General features: G+C 42.3%; 2 protein-coding genes across 4 annotated transcripts; both read right to left on the bottom strand.

Moving 5' to 3' along the window:
* Positions 1 to 439: 439 nt before the first annotated feature.
* On the bottom strand, positions 440 to 8,962 carry HIT1 (Membrane trafficking VPS53 family protein). The gene is made up of 24 exons (XM_048709401.2): positions 8,610 to 8,962; positions 8,338 to 8,432; positions 8,045 to 8,101; positions 7,683 to 7,833; positions 7,495 to 7,565; positions 7,210 to 7,334; positions 6,497 to 6,657; positions 6,249 to 6,390; positions 5,965 to 6,028; positions 5,410 to 5,598; positions 5,280 to 5,321; positions 5,068 to 5,172; positions 4,919 to 4,978; positions 4,610 to 4,687; positions 3,980 to 4,087; positions 3,826 to 3,891; positions 2,970 to 3,047; positions 2,743 to 2,876; positions 2,081 to 2,174; positions 1,899 to 1,976; positions 1,761 to 1,823; positions 1,342 to 1,410; positions 1,137 to 1,232; positions 440 to 1,028 (listed from the first exon to the last, which is right to left on the bottom strand). Exons 1-24 carry the CDS (start codon positions 8,656 to 8,658, stop codon positions 687 to 689), a joined length of 2,517 nt encoding a protein of 838 aa, XP_048565358.2. The 5' UTR covers positions 8,659 to 8,962; the 3' UTR covers positions 440 to 686.
* Positions 8,963 to 10,542: 1,580 nt separating this feature from the next.
* LOC125545460 (tetratricopeptide repeat (TPR)-containing protein) lies at positions 10,543 to 15,411 on the bottom strand. Of its 3 annotated transcripts, none has more exons than XM_048709399.2 (12): positions 15,115 to 15,410; positions 14,611 to 14,684; positions 14,475 to 14,539; positions 14,177 to 14,269; positions 13,998 to 14,099; positions 13,736 to 13,900; positions 13,546 to 13,634; positions 13,355 to 13,476; positions 13,011 to 13,195; positions 11,966 to 12,250; positions 11,692 to 11,839; positions 10,543 to 11,250 (listed from the first exon to the last, which is right to left on the bottom strand). In XM_048709399.2, the coding sequence occupies exons 1-12, from the start codon at positions 15,294 to 15,296 to the stop codon at positions 10,910 to 10,912; spliced, it is 1,851 nt and encodes a 616-aa protein (XP_048565356.2). In that variant the 5' UTR covers positions 15,297 to 15,410; the 3' UTR covers positions 10,543 to 10,909. The 3 variants fall into 3 exon arrangements, with proteins under 3 accessions (XP_048565356.2, XP_048565357.2, XP_087369737.1); XM_048709400.2 differs by having other exon boundaries at positions 13,011 to 13,192; XM_087513611.1 differs by having other exon boundaries at positions 13,011 to 13,192; positions 13,355 to 13,634; positions 15,115 to 15,411.
* Positions 15,412 to 18,765: the final 3,354 nt, after the last annotated feature.

The raw sequence follows: 18,765 nt of genomic DNA, 5'->3' as shown, positions 1-18,765 counted from the left end.
TGTCACAGTAATCCGTGAATTAGCACTAAAAAAAGTAATCCGTGAATTTCGCTCAAGGATCAGATTAGCACTGTCAGGTCCCTTCAAAAAAAGAAACTAACCAGGGAATGTTCGGTTAAACTACTACTCCCTCCATCTCATAATATAATATAAGAACATTTTTAGCTGTTACTAAGAAAAAGAACATTTATAGCTTGAAAAATGTTCTTATATTATGGGGCAGACGGAGTGCTGATCTAAAAAAGGGTTCCACTCCTAACTTTTGCTTACCGAAATTTCAAGGGCTAAATACACACCGAGTCACTGTCAAGCACCCAAACAGAATTATAAAGTAGCGCAGTATAATTCTAAATAGCTGACAATGAGTCCAAATGTAAGCATGCCGTGCCTAAGCGCTTTTCCGGACAAATTTTATGCATGCAAATAGTGCACTTGCGACTTCAAATGATGGGCGATCTTGAGCCTTCACATACAATGGAAGCTTATTCCTCCAACAGAATGTCCACAATACAGCTGAGCTACCAGTTCCTCCGCAAAATGGGGAGCGTCGCGTCAAAAAAGATCTAACCATCATACACTGACGGTCAGGGTACACACAAGGAACAACACACGGTGTGGGAAGAATTTCCTATAGCTATGTGCACTGCAAAGAGAGGCGTAAACTATCAACAAGCAGGGGCAAAACTTTACGCGTTGAACAGCTTACGGAACGGCCCGTCCTTCCGGTCTTTGGCCGCCTCTGTCAATGCTAGGAACCTCTTGAACCCCGTCGTGGCGGCGCCGCGCCCGAGCGCTGCGGCGCGGGCGAGCACGTCCTCCCGGTTGGCCAGAGCGCCCGTCAAGGCGGTGGACATGCTCGGTGACGCTGCGACGGCTTGGGTTGGGAGCGGGACTGGTGCCATCGGGACTGATGCTGTGGCTGTGGCAACTGGTGGCGCGGCTGTGGGGGTAATGGTAGGGTGCTTGATGCTGGGACTGTGCTTGTTGAAGTCTTCCAGTATAGCTTGTTGGTCTGCTTTCTTCAAGCCCTGTGGCAACGCGCAAAGAGCAACAGAAACAATGAAGCTGTGTTAGGCAACCATACCGATGGAAAGCTGCACCTGGCGTATAAGGAGTTCAAATTTTTAAGCAAAAACCTTAAGCTCAAGTATCCGCTGAAACTCAAGAGGCGTGCCTTCTGGAAGGAGAGCACGGTAGGTACTGGCAACAGAATCAACTGGTGACAAAATAACCTGCATTGAGTAATGTTATTAGCTTGATCCTATCTGGGTGTAATGCAAAGTGCCTTTCCACAATACTCATATAGACCATCGGAACCTAAATTCATTTTTCCCAATTTACCTTGAGGAGTGCTTCAGCTTTGCTCATTTCCCGGGTTACAAACTTTGAGTAGCTAGCCGCAACTGTAGTCTGTTACATGCAATACAAAAAACCAAGTGTGAGGTACGAAAAATAACGCAAAAAAAAAGTCTTTTTGCAACCAAGTATAAAGTGCAAATATGCTGCCTTGTGAAGCCAACAAAGCAAATTTATTGCACTCATTGGCTGCCAACCTTCTTTGAGTAACATTTTGAATTTGAACAATTCTAAACATATTTTACTATTTGCGTGGCCAAATTTCTTTCAAAGATTCAATGAAGACTTAGTACAAAATAATTACTACTCCACCTGGCTGGTTTCCTAAACCAGTCACTGTTAACTGAAAATACGTAGGCTATGCAGTATGGCGTGATGATTTTGTTCTGGCAAGACAAGGTTACCTGTTTCCCAAGAGCTGGGATGTCCAATAGAACAGTCTTAACCGCTTGAGTATCCAAAAGCATCTGAAGAAACAATGCAAAGTGATGAAATCTGTGCTAAATAGTAGTACTAAATAGCTTTTTAAAATTCATACGCACCTGCTGTGCACCAGTTTCCGATATGTGCTTGCACTTGTATATATTGAGATAAAACCGAGGACCAAGCGAGGCAGCCAGCTGCAGCACAACAATGAAAAAGGTATAATAAACAACGTTGATAGAAAAACAAGTGATAAGGACCTACAAGGTTTTATCTATAATAAAGAAAATGCTGAACTTACTTTGTCGAGGAAATACTGGAAGTAAGTAGGTGAAAGCAGGCTACCTAGCGCAGGAACGGTACTGGTCAAAATAGAGCTGATACCATTCACGTACCTGGAATGGAACAATGTAAAACTTAGCTTCAAATAGAGTAGGGAAAAACTCAGTGAAACCACTTAGCAGTTATTTATAAAGTTGAATAAACTGAAGAATACAGCGTTCCAAACTTTCAATGAACTGATTTTTATGACAATAAATATGTAGTGCAAACATATTTGTGCTCGAGTGTGCTAGTTTTAGCATGAGCCATTGGTTGGACTATTTAGAAAAACCCGATGGGGCGATAACTTCGAATTTTAGGGGATTGCATGCAAATTCTGCATCCATGCTTCTGCCATGAGAGTTGGTGTATATGCATCTCTTTACAAGTAACGGCATGCCGCTTCCCATAATACAGACCCCAATTGGCAGTTCATATCAAATATCCTCTTCTTTTCAGTCAGAGAAAACCAACTACATCAGCTATGAGATATGTGACATCATTGCAATTTTATGGAACAGATACATTTTTCACAGCCCATGAAATATAGGCCATGGGGCAGTGAGTGGCTTAGCATAACTTCATATTACTTTCAAATATTAGTGGGGGGTGTGCTATAAAGGGGATTTGGCAAAATCCTACTCGGATTGATCGCCGACACTTTCAAGAGTCGACCATGGAACGCGAGTCATTGCAACCATTTCAGCGTCAAATTTGGTTTCTACGCCATGCACAAGTGTCATCAATGCTTTTGTGATCACAGCTGAGAATTCATCCTGCAAGCATTGAAGTATTAAGATATTTCCTAGAAATCTAATAGTGATATTAGAATTAGGTAGAAAGAAGAATAAAACAGAAAGATCAGTCACCTGAACGTCAGACACGTCCACCTTGTCAGAAAACTGAGAACTAATTATCTTAGCAACATTCTCAGCTAGCTCACCAGACTGCCAAATTTACAGAGAAAGTTAATTCACATGAGCATACAGAGGCATCACACACATGCAAGCACAGACATAAGGAAAGATTAGGTACATGCTGCTCCGTACTAGGCTTCCCTCTCCTCCAACCAACTTTGCACCGAGACTGACAACAGGCCAGCTATGCTGACAAACCAGCATATATGATGCCGTTTTTTGCTCAATTGCAATCAGAATAGTATACCATCTTTTTTTAATCAAGAAACGTAAAGCTATTGAAGGGACTTTCACCCAGGAAGCACTGTGCGGCCCATCTCTGGTGCCACCCACTTCCAATGCCAGCTTTCCGATGTGAAATGCATGGTGGCTGGGTCTTATGACGAGGGACTGGAAAAGTGCCAGGTGTTATGCTATGGGCATCACAACATGGTACGCTTGGAGAACTGTGGAGAAGGGCTAGGTAACTGAAAATATGCAGGGGTTCGATTCCAAAAGTAACCAATGTTGGCAGCATGTGTTACACACTTGTTTGCAGTGGTTTTTTTTTTTGAAGTGCGGTAATAATTTATGACACATAGCTAACTTTCCCCAGAAGGGGAAGAAATGTTTTGGTGAACAGCAGAACTGTAAACATTTACTGGAGAATAGAACGCTACTACTTGAATGCATAAACCTAGAATTTATTTAGTCCGAACATGTTGTTTCTGTCTCTCCAAGCAAGTTCCATAATTCTTGTCGTGGACAGTAATTTATTTCTGTTTTCTTCTACACCTACCAGCTATGGCTTAATAGAAAGAAAACTTACCGTTTGGTGACAATATTCTGCGGTATTTACAATGTAACATATCATTTTCTCGTCCCTGTCAGAGGTCTGCAGTGCCCACAGAACATAAAATGCTGTTACCAGATGAGGAAAACAAGTGATCGAAAAGCAACCGGTGCAATGATGATTGTCATACCCTGATCTGCCCGTCGGTACCAGTAGCAGCTGCAACAATGCCAGTACCACCTTTTGGCAACCTGGCATATAATTTTGCTGCATAGGCCTTAAGTATTCTTTGAAATACCTAAAAACAAATGTATTTCATCATCAATGAATCTGTTTAAATTTATCAGATGTGATAACTTATAAAATCGGCAGACAGAACCATAGTCGCTGAACTAATAAACGTGTGTTCAGTTGAACCATATGGTTGATTATTCAAGGTTATTTCATGGCGCATTCTTGTTCTGTAGGATGATACCTGTCCTATACTCTTTTTAACAATTGAACGGTGGATAAGAATCAACATTAGACATTGCAAGGAAACATATATGGTTCTCCATATGCAGCAATTTTCGGTGATGGAAATGCCAAATCGCCTAATGTCGAGTCCATATTAAATTTTAGCACACCTGGATCAAGCATCATTATACATAGCAAAACAAAATGCTCAATAATCACATATGGAGAAAGTCGATGGAATTGGAAAATTAAAGAAAATCTGATAGGTGCGCAAACAGTATGCATGAAGGCATAACATTTGGAAAGAACATGGAATTATCCATACAAAGGAAAACTGTTAACAAAATCTGGAAACACTGTATACCTGAAACAAGTTGAATAATGTTTGGTTCTTTGTCAATGCACTGCACCTCTTTAAGCTTCTTCTAATTACCAAGAACACCTGCATAAGAGAAATTGCAAAGCAGATTAACATAATGTTTTGAAATATGTTGTGGACCATCAAATGCAGATTTGCACATGAGATCTGCTACGGACGGCTTCAGGAAAAACAAACATAGTTATAGCACACCGGCAAAGTTTTGACCAATCTTGAATTGCTATTTGCTATCAGTCACATGTAGTAAATTTGCCAGAAACAAGATTTCGAAGTAGCAAGAATTATTTCCCATACCTGCATGCTGCTTGATAGAATGTTTGTTTGACTCCCTTCCTCAATTTCCCATTTTTCTTCCTGCCAGCATAGAAGGGCGAAATCAAGCTAAGCAGGCTCAAACACCAAGAGTTCAAACTTTTAAGTATGTCTATACTTGTCTAGCGTACCTGGATAAGTTTATCTAATTGTTCGACCAAAGATTTCTCCTCTAGTTCTATGTACACAGCCATGTATGGCTCAAAACAAGATGATATAATCCCATGAAAGTTGAACTGCCAGAGTACAGAGCAAAATATGATATATATGAGTATATGACACATAGCTCGTAATTCAAAGAAGTAATAAACATGCACTGGCCCATAGTTGATAAACTACTAACCCCAGCACCAGGAACTGACAAATCTTTCTGCTTCTCTTTGTCCTGCCAGTAAAGAATTGCAGAAGAGTTGGAAAGAAAATATCAACAGAGGAAGAAAACAGTTGAGACTAAGCAAGTAAGCAGCAAATACTTGTTCAGCTTCATCATTGGGCACTCCCAGTTTCTTCTCGTATTTCTTCCGTATATCTGAAACAATTTTATTGTGTTCCGTACCCTCATTTTCATCATCACTTTCCAGCTCTTTATTCCGAGCAGTCGTGGTTCCTCCACTGAATTTCTCAGCCAGTTCTTCCTCAAATTCAAGGGTTCTTTGCAACGCCTGCATTGCACGAATCGCAGAGTGTTTGGCGCAGAAGTTCCATATCGTAAATGAATGATTGCACACTCAGTTAAAACATTCGACATATGTAGTATGACACAGCTCATAATCCAAGATATAAGCTGCTACGGCATTAATGCATTATGTTGTACATAATTCCGTTACTTCATTGATATTTGTCGCATTAAAACCAACAGAAATCTAACAGTATACCAGAAGCAAGATGAAACCAATAGAAAAATCATCCAAAAGATAAAATGATTTGATATGATATAGGTATCAGTCGTCTGCACAAAATGGTAAGACAAAGGGCACATAGTAATTCCCATCTGTCACCCATACTTCCAAGAAATAACAAGCACTTACCAATAATAAAGTTGCAACATCTGGCTTTTCTTTGAGATTATTCAGGATATCGACAAGTTGGGTCCTGGAAAAGAAGCAATTTGTTACCAGTAAACTAATTCGTCCAGCAGAAGATAATAATTGATCTGACATCTGAATGGTCAAATATAATTAGCGACATGATGCATAAAAGAGGATGTAAACTAAGTTAAGTGATGGTTGCTTTAGTTCTATGTAAAACTCCGTGCTTGGCGAAGAAAAGTAGGAAGTTCATAAAATGCAAAAGTGGAGAAGCAAAATCAAACCTTGTAATCTTGCAGAACTGGATACACAAGAGATAATCAACATGCCAGGAAGGTGGAAATATTTTCCAGGTATCTTCATTTGACCGCAATCGACGCTTAATCCATGCATATCTCCTTTCAGTCTTGTCTAACTTGGCCAATTCTGTTCCCCCAAAGAAGCATCAGAATAATAATGGAGCAACATGTACACACATTTGTAATAAAGTGAACTAGACAACTGATGTATGTAACATATACAAGGTTTTGACCTGCTCCGTCAAAGATCTGCTTATACGAGATAAGCTCCTTGCTGCAAAAATTCTTTACTAGTTCTTCCCTCACGGACGGTTCCAGAGCATCAACCACCAAACAAGCATCAGATAGCTGCTGCAATAGATCCTCATCTTCTGTTTCCTTCCCAGTCCCTAAGCTGCAAAGTTATACTAATTTGTGGATCTGTTTCATAGTTTGAATTATATAGCAAACAAAATAGTTGGTTAATAAATACTCCCTCCATCTAAAAATAAGTGTCTTTGATTTAGTACAATTTTGTACTAAAGTTGTACTAAATCGAAGACACTTATTTTGAGATAGAGGGAGTACAACTTTGGCAGTGCTTCAATGTGTTCCCATTTCTCAGGCATGAAATAGTCAGGATTCCCAAACTGCCGGTCCAGCAGGGAAAGTATTTGATAAAGTAGCCTATTTAGGGAATATAAATTTTTATGGCTTTTTCAATCAAGTTATTTGCTATTCACTGGATTCGAACTATAGCCGCTGATAAAACCTCACTCATTGAGTGATAATACTTGAAAAATGACGAGGAAATGAAAAGGTGCCACTTCCCAAGTTTGGACACCTGTTTCTAGCTTACTCAGGGATTAACTGTCATTTGCATTGATCTTACTTGCAGTACCTGACTGGTTTACTACTCCAGATAGTGTTGCTACCAAGGACAAAATAAAGTTCATTTGTTGTGTACCTTGTAAAATCTGAATATACATGAGATTTGAGGATTTTCTTGATGTTCTTGAGTTTCTCTCTGAGCTCTGATATTTTTGGCACATCCCGATAGGCTTCAAAATGACTGCACAGCTGGTTCACTGCCTGAAGGAAAAAAAGGGTAATGAACTTTCCTGAATAACATATGCACACAAATAAAAGCACCAGCATGCCAATTCAAAATGGTTACAGTAAGAGGTAGCATGGAGATCAACGCTAGAAAGTTTGCAGATGTATCGCCGATTAATGTGTCCTACACGCTTACCTCGAGTTGTGCAGCTGCTTCTTTGTACTGACGCTTTGAGGCCATGACCTGAAGTTGCTCGACAGCAGAAACTGGACATGACATATGCACATTATGAATTAGCTTAGGTAGATGTATTTTTTCTGCTGAACATTTCTTTTTAAGCACAGTAGCGCGTACTCCAAATAAAGGGAAGTAAAGAAACTAACCAAGCATAGTAAGGCGGTGAAGAGCCGTTATTGTAGTTGTTATATGCCTCTTGGCGCAATCCAACTTCTTTATGTCCCGGCAGATTTCTTGAACCATTGTTTCACTTTGTTCAGCCTTCGTTTTTATTTCACGTATCTTATACATTAGTTCCTGTTAGTACAGAGCAAAGTTAAACTCCAATCATTCCATAAAGTATTCACTCCAGTACCTGATTAACATCCTACCCTTTTCCCCTAAATAGACATCCTACCCTTTCCAGAGCTAATCCAACTACAGCTTAGTAAGACTTGCCACTCAATCGATTATCGAGTAAGTTCATTGTGGGCAAAATGCAAATCATAGAGAAAGGGGGAAGTATAACCTGAACAGCATTTGTGGCTGCAGCAAGTTCTTCCTTGGCCTTGGTTCCCGAGTTACTCTGTGGAGTAGCAATATCTTCCCGTTATCAGATATAGTATAACCATAAGCAACAATAAGCAAATACCAAACAATTCTGGAGCATATTCAAAGTAAATTCACTGCAATTGCATCATCATAATACCACACTACTTCCTCGTACCAAAGTACATAACACATCAGTTCTAAATGCAAAGAGCGTGGATATTGCGAACCACAACACTGCTACAAATGGATCACGAGATAACGAGCCCGAACCTGCTGCCGGACGGCGGCGAGGATGCTGGCGTCCACCCGGCGAATCTCGCTCTGAATCTTCTGCATCAGCGGCTCGACCCCCGACAGCGACGCCTCTGCCAAGCCGCAGAAGAACAAACGCAAGCTGTAAACCCTATAATCCTCGAGCAACCAATGCTAAATCTCGGGACAGCGAAGCTCGAAACGAGCGCATTGCCGCCGCCGCAGCAGCAGCATCGCGAGCGAGCAGCCTAGCCGAGGAAACGGGAATCGAATTCGAGCGGCGGGCGTACCGGTGGGGAACATCTGGTTGATGTACTCGAGGGCGCTGGACTTGTCCATGCCGGGCAGAGATCTCGCCGCCCCGAGCGCTGGCTCCCCGAGGATCTGGAGGGTTCTAGAAGGATCTGGGAGCAGGGGAGCGCGACTGGAAGGGGGCCGATCCGATGGGACCCGGGCGGTTGGGGAGCCGGGCTCCCTCCCGCGTGCGCGGGGGAGGAAATGGAAGGCGGGGACTCCTCGGCGGGGTCGTCCGCGTCGGCGTCGGCGTCGCCCGCTCGACCGATTTGTGCTCGGCGGCGGTGGGCGCCGAGTCGTGACGAGTCGGTTGCTGGCAGGTGGAGCCCCGGTATACCCGCTTTCCTGCTCTGAACCCGAACTTCATCACTGGTAGTCAGGCTATTTTTTTTTTAACTTGTTGGTCGAGTAAAATGAAATGCACGTAGTGACTTTCTTGCTAGTGAGGGGGGCATGCAGAATTAGTGAGCTAATAATGGTACGAATATTCAAATATACTCCCTCCGTCCCAAAATTCTTGTCTTAGATTTGTCTAAATACAAATATATCAAGTCACGTTTTAGTATTAGATACATCCGTATCTAGACGAATCTAAGACAAGAATTTTGGGACGGAGGGAGTACATAAGCTTCTAAAACCTACACTTAAAGTTCAAATTTCAAGGTTGCGAGTTCCAACGAGGTTAGGGTTTGGTGGAGGAAGAGCCGAGCACGTAGCTTCTAACGCATTCACAAAGTAAGGGGGAAAGCCGATTACCACAACATCATCAAGCCCTCGCATGAATGCGTTGTTGATCAATGCTACCGCAACTAAGATCATATAGATGGTAACAAATCCGCTCGTTGCGCTCGTCGCTTTCCCACAATAGTGACTAGGCCCTAACAGTGACTTGGTCTAATTCTTTGAATTTTGCGTGGACTGCAAAGCGGGTATTTGGTGGACTTGGCTTTGCTCATGTAATTGTTGTATGGTCGTCCAAATCTTGGTGGCATAGGCGATACAAGTTTTCGTTGTGTCGATTGTGTAGTTCATTTGGTACTGTTCATTGCTCTTGTTCATCTGTATGCTCATAGAATTGCTTTTCTTGTTGATGTGTGTAGTTGATGCAGAGGAGAAATTGTTTACTGTGTAGTTGAATATTTCAATTTTTATTGTTGCGTAGTTGATGCAGGTTTTTTTGTGCAATTTTTTTTAGTTTCACAGATGGATCGATGTGCCATCTGATCGTAATTTAACTCATGGATCTATGATATGTCATGATTTTTGTGATATATGGTGATCGCTGTGTATGCATGCAAGTTGTTATGCCAGATTGGAACAAAGATTAACTAAAGTAAAATCAGTGAAACATGGCTAAAATAGTGTGAAACCAATACCAGTTAAACAACACACCATTTCAGTTCAGTATAAAACTCAGACGGCAATAACTGAAAAGGACAGGGAACTGGACTTGGTGTCAAATTAAAAGAGCAACAGAGGAAATTTGGTGGAACAAAGGCACCATATGTTGTGGGGAAATAAGTTGCTTCCATAGTACTCCCCCTGTTCACAAATATATGATGTTTTAGATATTTCAAAGACTGCATACGGACTGAAATGAGTGAACACACACACTAAAACATGTCTATATACATCCTATTCAGAAAAGAATTAGAACATCTTATATTTGTGAATAGAGGAAGTAGTGGGGAACCAGGAACTCATACAAACTCTCAGGTGATACTCCCTCCGTCCGGAAAAACTTGTCCCAAGCTTGTCTCTCAAATGGATGTATCTAGCACTAACTTGGTGCTAGATATATCCATTTGAGGGACAAGCTTTTCCGGACGGAGGGAGTACTACTGAATACTGATACTGGTGTTAACACAACTTCAAACCGGAGATGGTGTCGCCAAAAAAAGAAAAGAGACGGCGTTGTGACAACTGATCTTACAGTGAAAGTGAGTTGTGTTTGTAGCTAAAACTTTGAGGTGTTATGTACAGGGTACAGGTACAGTCGGTTCATGTTCATGTCGCATGCCTGTTACAAACTTACAGTCAAATCCTACTCCAGAATTTCTTCAAACTCTGCCCTTTCCGAGTGACCGGCCACAGAAAACCTACCAGCGCAACTGCGGAGCCTGGGGGCTGATCCGCTGCACACGGATGGGAGCAGCCTTAGAGTCACCAAGCATAGCTTCTGAGTTGGCCCCTTGAAAGTTGACATTCCAGATACGAGGTTTGCATGGACAGGTCCTTCCTGTTCGAAGCTCCAGCGCAATGGATGAAAGGTCATCACCGTTCATCATCTCTTGCTCTACTGTTTCTTAGCCAACGCAAGGGCTTTTGCCAAGTTCGATTTGGCAGCATCAAGCAAGTCGTCAGACTTGACAGCCTTCTCGAAACAGCTTACAGCATCCTCCCAACGGCCCTCCGCGACAAACACAAGCCCCAGGTTGTTGTTGGCTGGGGCGTATCCGGGACAAATTTCCAAAGACCTGGATAACATCTTTCTTGCAAGTTCATACAGCCTGTGCTGCCGATAAAGGATCCCAATGTTCGAGAGGATTGCGTACGACTGCTGGCTTGACGATAGCACTAGTGCCCGTTTATACACAGTTTCAGAGGACGGATCATTCGATAACTGTAACGCAATACCTGTGTAAACAGCCATCGGTGCATACACATTAGTCATGCAGTTAATTCAGAAATAATGTTTAGGGAATCACAGATAATGATTGGGAGTTCTGGTAAATCAACTATGGCGGTGAAGTTCCTTTTCCAAAGGTATGACTTAGAGAGCATTGCTAGAATAATCAGATAACTTGATAAAATTTGAAGATTGATGGAACTTTAACCAAGTATACTAACAAGAAAATGTCAGACCGTTTATTTAAGCATATGACACATGACATTGACAAACATAAAAAAATAACATTCTGCTGGCTTGCTTACTCAAGATATATACTCCCTCCGTTCGAAATTACTTGCCGCAGAAATGGATGTATCTAGACGTATTTTAGTTCTAGATACATCCATTTCCGAGACAAGTAATTCCGAACGGAGGGAGTACATGACTAAACTGAGCTTCAAACTTACCGAGATTAGACCAAGCATAGCAGCATTCTGGGGAACGAGCTATTGCAGCCTTGAGAAAATTTACAGATCGACTAAACTGAGTTGTGCACATATTGTATAAGCCAAGCTGATGCCATTGAACAGCATCATCTGGGTCCTCTTGGATTGCCTGCAAATAAGATGTCAATATAATATTATCAATTTTTGCTGCTGTTTTCCAGTACCCATATTTTGCACTTTGTCAGTTCAGGATGAAGTGAATGGTTTCGTGGTGGTGATAGTTTGCAAACGTCACCTGCTTTAGTGTATAAAGAGCTCGCTCTTCTGCCTCATTTAGAATTGTCTGTTCACCATCATAAGCAGCTGCAATTTCATGCTGTGCCCTGTGAGCCATTGCCAACCCCGCCCATGCAACTGGGAGATCAACTACTGAAGTGTCTCCTTCTTTTAGAACCGTTGCCATCTCATTTGCAGCCCAGATAAGCTGATCATCAGAACATTGCAATCTTACAGCATCTCTGATACGGTGAACTGCAATAGCATACCGGGCAGGCATATGATTGGGTTCAAATTTTGCTGCCTGCAAATAATAGAAAAAAAAAGAATGTGATATCTACTTTGCCCATTTACCAAACCATCAGCAACTTCGTCACAATGAAATGTTGTAACACTGGGACCATCTAGTAAGTAGTACCATAACAAAAAGGAAGTACTTCATGGTATTGAGTACGCTACAGTGTTAGGCAATGGTGGAGCTGGAGGGAGATTGGCTGGTGGACAAGCATTTCTCAACTTGAATATTGTAAATTTCACTGAAGTTACTATACCACAAACTCAGTGATAACAGCCAGGATCCACAGTTTAAACCAGTTGGAAGCTCCGTGACTAGTCCAGTTTGAGGTACTGGCAGGGCAAGCGCCAAGAACTACTACCTCCGTCCCATAATATAAGACGTTTTTGCAAGCTATGTTAGCTTGCAAAAACGTCTTATATTATGAGACGGAGGGAGTAGCTAATAACTCCAATATAACAAGCGCAGGACATCATGTCACAACACACGTGGTAACCAGCTGGCAAACAGGCCACAGTTTATTTGGATGAACCATAGTAGTGTTCTTAGCAATGGACTTCATGCACCTCCCCCCCCCCCCCCCCCCACCTCCAAAAAACACACATACAGAAATTTGCACACGGAAAAGAGACAAGACACATCAAAGAATGAATTGTCATTAAAAAATTACTAAAAGCTGGTACCTAGTGTGCTTATAAGATATACAGTATCAATAAACAAGTGTATATGACAACTCATTTCAGCAACACTAAATAACAACAGTTGTTACCTGCTCCAAACACCTCTTTGAATTTCTATGTTCACCAGCCATGTAATATGCATTTGCAAGATTGACCCATATCGATGCAGCTTTAGGATCAGACCTCACAGCTGCAAGTAAGCACTCTTTTGCAGCAACTAAGGCTTCTTTCTGATGCAGATAAGACCCTGCACTGACAGTACCACTTGCCCCTGCTATGTGACAATGTATTAGGCAGCAACTAAAAGTAATATCCACTCATCAAAATACCATGATATAGATAAGCTTGGTTCTAAATGGCGACCACACAGCTTTAAGATAAGATATGAAAAGACTAAAAAGAGAAGACTATGGCAAAGACGTTGCTCGTGTACCTGCGGCCAAAGACCCATATTTACATAGAAGGAGAGCACCGTAGTTCACCAGAGCAGCTGGGTGACTTTGATCTTTCAGAACGAGCTCTTGAAAGCATTTTGTGGACAATTCTAGATCCCCACTGAAAATTGATAAATATATTAACAGTGTGAAACAAAGGAAAATGGGAATGGTAATTTCAAGTTCACACCTTTGAATATATGCAACACCAAGATTGGCAAGCGAGTCCAGGTAATCTGGAGCAACAGTCGCGAGAGTAGAAAAAACTGAGATAGCACTCTGGACAGGGTGAACAATCAGGTAGTATTCCAAGAAATTTCCTTTTAGGCACTGACATGTGACAAATCGAAAGAATCGCACCACAATCAGCATATTAGTACCTGAAGTTGACCACCCCGAAGAAGAACTAAACCGAGAATGTTCCAAACAGCGGCCTGCCTGGGGTCCAATTCAACTGAACTCTTCAGCTTAACAAGGATTTCACTCAATTCACTAGTGTCAAGCTCTTCGTCAAAACTATCACCCATGCTTGCTTGCAAAATACACTGCATGAGAAATAGCTGCATCAAGTGGCAGTTGGGGGAATACACAGCCAGAAGAAGAGTAGCAAGAAAAACATAAACAGAAGGTAGGCTGATGAACCTGAGCATGGTGAATCCTCACTGATGAGAGTAAATCAGGCCTCCGCACTTCTTGTTCATCTTGTAGCAATATTTCAGACGACTTATCATATGCTATTATTGCCTGGCAGATTTCAGGAGTCGATTAAGCTCTATGCATATGTTACAGAGTTTAACTTTCCGAGGTGAAGGAACATTTACCTTCTGTGGCTGACCAAGCCTTTGGTACATCAAACCCAACATAAAATGGGCATGAGCATTCTTAGGCATCTTCCGGGCAACATTTACTAGAGCCTGCAAAACGAACATTAAGTTTGTAACCATAATCATACTGGGAATTCCCCTTCAAATCACCAACTTGCACTCAAAGCGATGGGATGACAACCCCGTGGTCGATACAATATTAAATGGAGTCTAAATGCAGTTTAACCTTTTTTGTATTAGAGATATAAAAAATAACTATGAATGCTCATTCTCCGGTGGCATCTCTGATACTCACAGCTTTCAGGTTGCTAACTTTCTCCTCGCGTGAAACGGAAGCCCCTGGACAATGTTGCTCGACATCTGTTCACAAAGAACCCTAAGTAATCAATTCACTACAGAAAACTTTCCTTCCACTGCTTAGCATGCCTTACCTTCGCATTCAACAGTATCAGGCTCCTTCACCACGGTCGTGTTTTTTGCCAAACTACCCTCCTCGTTGCAACTCCTGCAAGTAAAATATACAAATTATCAATGCATATGGCCTAAGCACTCAACAGAGAACCAGGAAATTACCAGGCAAGTGATAATAAAGGTCATCAAGTGCTGAAGAGATGTGTGCTAAACTGCTAATTCTAAAAGACTGCTAAGCAAGCTTCGAACTTCGTTGGATGAGCATGTGCAGTAAACCTAGCAGTCCATGTAAAGGGATCGTGCTGAACTCAACACAATTCGCCAGAGAAGTTCAATGTTATGGCAGGATCACCCTCCCACGCAAAAAAAGAAAGAGAGAGCACATCCTAGGGTTATGACCTACGAGTGACGACCGTGAGTGCGCGAGGAAGAACGCCCAATTCGAAACTATTTGCAGGGGGGATGAACCCACGAGTAGCAGCAGTCCAGCACAGTCAGATCGAATTCGAACTCTATGCTCGTACCTAGTGGAGGAGTCGACGGGGACCACCGGAGCAGCGGCGGCGGCTGCTACGGCCGCGGCGGCGATGGCGGGGTTGGGTTTGGGGGTTGGTGGGTGATCCTCGCCGTCGCTCTCCGGCGGGTCGACGTTGAGGTCGGCGAGCATCATCGCCCTCGAGGGCGGCGGAGGCTGGGCCTCCAGCATCGTCTCCGCCCGTGTCTCCGGCGAGGGGGCGAGCTCCGGCCTGCGGATGCGCTGCCGCGTACAGTAGCGACGAGATGTCCTCCCTGTGGGTCGATGGGAGTGAGGCCGGGTCTGCGGTGGTACGTCGCCGTGGACTGCGTACAGTGGGCCGAGTGAGACTGCTACGGCGTGTAGCTGTGATGGGCCGCACTGAGGCAGGCCCAGCTACTCGTTGAGGCATGAACAAGGTCGAATGCATGGCAGCAACCATTTCTCAAAGAAAAAACTATTCCCTTTTCCTTGCCTAAAAAAAACCACTGCCTTTTCCGGTTCTAAAAAAAACTGACTCAGCTCGACGTTCCACAGGCATACTGTAGTGTGTGTGCGCCTACATTATAATTGGTGTTTCTAAAAAAAAATCACCGACTCAACTCAACATGAAGCAGATACTACTCGGGTTTAACATGAACTCACTCAAAAACACACATCCTAATGCACAAGGCTTACTTATTTAGTACAACGTTCACATACCCATGTCTGTGCGAAATCGATCAACAAGCGTCTGCCTAGAAACTGACGTGGCCTCAACCAACGTCTACAGATTCTCGAACCGCCGCTGCTGGACATTGCCAATGATGCTGATGTCGTTGATGGTCGCAAATGCAACGCATCCTTCGTCCATTAGTGGCAGAACTACACAAAAATTTGGGGGAGGCAAAACACGAAATAACTTGTTTGGAGTGAGCAAAACACTTTCATTTTTCTACTATATTTTCTGTAAGGCTGGGGCAATTGCCCCCCCCCACACACACACAAAGAAAAAACATAGCGACAACGTCACACGTTGTGTCATGATGTTGCTTTTCCCGACGAAATCAAAGTAGGTGTTCAAGATGTCGCTCGGTGTTTCGGCTGACAGCAACTGCATCATCTCATCCTTGAAGACCAAGGAGAGCACCACGTACGCCATGGTTGTCACCCCAGTGATGACTGCTCCATGGCGGAGAATATGAACGGATGAATGTCGACCCGCTTCTCAGCCACATTGCTCACTGGAGAAGCACGAAGTTGAAGGTTGGTGACTCTGTCTTTCTGAACATGCGGTCAATGTGAAGGTCGACTCGTCGCCGAGCGCACGAAGTGTGAGGAACCCGAAGGAGAGGGGGCGGCGGGAGGCGGTAGGAGAATTGCCTCCTGTAGATCTCATTGTCTGTGACAAGAGCTATTGCCGCCACCAAGCCCTAGGAGACCGTCGAGTTTGTATAATTCTAAAAATATATAAATAAATAAATAAATAAAGTGATAATTCAATACAGACTCAAAGTTCACAAAGTTTGACTTTGTTCCAAAATATCTAAAGTTTTAGCATTGTCCCAAGTCAAAGTTTTATGAGATTGCCTAGTCTATAGAATTTTTTTTGCTACCTTTTACTCCTCCATTCCTCTTCATATGTGTCATATGTAAAAAAAAAACCCAGGTGTTTAGATCTCGGATCTCTCGTAATATTTGGTAGCATATACTAGTATCATAATACTCCTAGATATCACCCCTTGATGCATTGAAGTCATATACTAGTATATATTGAATTATCATTTTGTTTATTTATATATTTGTAGAATCCCAATATAAAGTTATGTCTATGATTTATTTGTTATTATATTTTTCTCGTTCGACACACTATACTATTTTACCACAACGCCTCCTACCTACCAAATTATAGTGTGCATACAATATTTAGATAAAGTCGAACTTTTTGAACTTTGACCAAGTTTATAGACAAAATGATAAACATTTACAATACCATATGAACTTGGTCAAGTTTTGTTCATAATTATATTTTGTGGATGATACCACATCATATCATAGACCATTTTAGATTTGTCTTAAAATATTGCCTACAATTATATTTTATGAAATGTATCATCAACACCAATAAAAAATAATTTGTTAATAGATGTCGGACACTATATTTCAATAATTATCATCTGAATACATGGTTCATATACTATTTAGATAACTATCAACCCCATTATAACAAACGTTTAGCTTTTCCCATAGTTTTGGTTCCGCCTCATCTTCTTTGCCGTGGGTATGAGCAACAAGGCTGGCCATGTTCACCTTGTCATTTTTTTTCTTCTCATAATTGTCAAGCCATGAAAAAGGTAATGCAGGCAAGTTTCGGCCTTATCTCTATCTCGGGGGGGGGGGGTATCAAGCGACCAGCAGTCCATGATCAGAGCCGGAACCTCGTACCAGTTGTCAACCTCAGAACCGAGTGAGGCTGCTACGGCTGTATCAGTGCACTGAGGTAGGCCCAGCTATTCTTTGAGGCGCGGCATGGGCGAATGGATTTTCCGGCAGCAACTATTGCCTTATTCATTTGTTGTTCACAAATGCCTCAAAAGTATTGTTGTTCACAAATACCCCTAAAAAACAAATGACAGTTTGTTGTTTTCCAAAGCAATGTGGGCAGAGTCGGAAGAAGTATATTTTTTGTTGGATTTTCACTAATAGAAAAAGGGTCAAATGTGAAGCACATTAGTGCCGGTTTGAATTTGAGCCGGCACTAATGTGACCATTAGTGCCGGTTCCAACGGCTAGGCGGGCGAACATCATTAGTACCGGTTCGTGGGCAACCTTTAGTACCGGTTCATACCACGAACCGGTACTAATGAGGCCAGTGCGGCTGTGGTCAGGCTGGGGCCCCCACAAAGACCTTTAGTACCGGTTCATGGCATGAACCGGTACTAGAGTTTCTTATTAAGCTGATTTTTAGTCCCACCTCGCCAAGGGAGAGGCAGTATGAACGGTTTATAAGCCGTGAGTGCAGAGACAATGACGAAGAGGCGCAATGCTCACCTGCACGTTGATTAGCTTCAAGCCTTTCGGAATAGCATAGATTGAACTGAGCTATGTGCAGTGCAGTCTACACTATTCCGAAAGGCTTGAAGCAAATTAACCAGCATTGCACCTCTTTTTTTATTTTTAATAACTTATTTGGACTCCGGACTTCTTGTGTGTTCATTATGCGTCATTCAAAGTGACGTCATCAATTTCCAACATGTTCTGACATCATTTGTTATTTTTCAGTCATTTACCTAATTGTTTACAGAGCTAAATGACCGTGAAATTGAAAATCACTACAAAATGAACTGTGAAAATGTTGAAACTTGGCATGGTATCATCATTTCACCAGCATAGCATGTGCGAAAGAGTAGAGAGGCTCACGGCAAAAACTGGATGCACTTCGTGTACAAACTGGACAATCTCTTTCGGAGTATCAGGGTTTCGGACGAGAACTCATCTGTTACATGGGCACTTCAATGTTTTTTAAACTTATTTGGACTCCGGACTTCTTGTGTGTTGAGTATGCATCATTCAAAGCGACGTCATCAATTTCCAACATGTTCTGACATCATGTGTTGTTTTTTAGTCATTTACGTAATTGTTTAGAGAGCTAAATGACCGTGAAATTGAAAATCACTACAAA

Source organism: Triticum urartu, chromosome 3A, assembly GCF_056163025.1.
Source record: "Triticum urartu cultivar PI428250 chromosome 3A, HENAU_Tu73, whole genome shotgun sequence".
Classification (NCBI taxonomy): Eukaryota; Viridiplantae; Streptophyta; class Magnoliopsida; order Poales; family Poaceae; genus Triticum; species Triticum urartu.
The sequence above is the reverse complement of the archived record's forward strand: the minus strand, read 5'-3'. Positions and strand labels throughout refer to the sequence as shown.

Excerpts from the sequence above, each read along its gene's own strand:
- LOC125545460 (XM_087513611.1), bottom strand. The coding sequence starts at position 15,296 with ATGCTGGAGGCCCAGCCTCCGCCGCCCTCGAGGGCGATGATGCTCGCC. Across the intron at positions 14,540-14,610 it reads TGATACTGTTGAATGCGAAG|ATGTCGAGCAACATTGTCCA; the intron begins GTAAGGCATGCT and ends CTTTGTGAACAG. Across the intron at positions 13,901-13,997 it reads TGAGGATTCACCATGCTCAG|TGTATTTTGCAAGCAAGCAT; the intron begins GTTCATCAGCCT and ends TTTCTCATGCAG.
- HIT1 (XM_048709401.2), bottom strand. The coding sequence starts at position 8,658 with ATGGACAAGTCCAGCGCCCTCGAGTACATCAACCAGATGTTCCCCACC. Across the intron at positions 5,173-5,279 it reads TGTCAGTTCCTGGTGCTGGG|TTCAACTTTCATGGGATTAT; the intron begins GTTAGTAGTTTA and ends GTACTCTGGCAG. Across the intron at positions 1,029-1,136 it reads AGCGGATACTTGAGCTTAAG|GGCTTGAAGAAAGCAGACCA; the intron begins GTTTTTGCTTAA and ends GCGTTGCCACAG.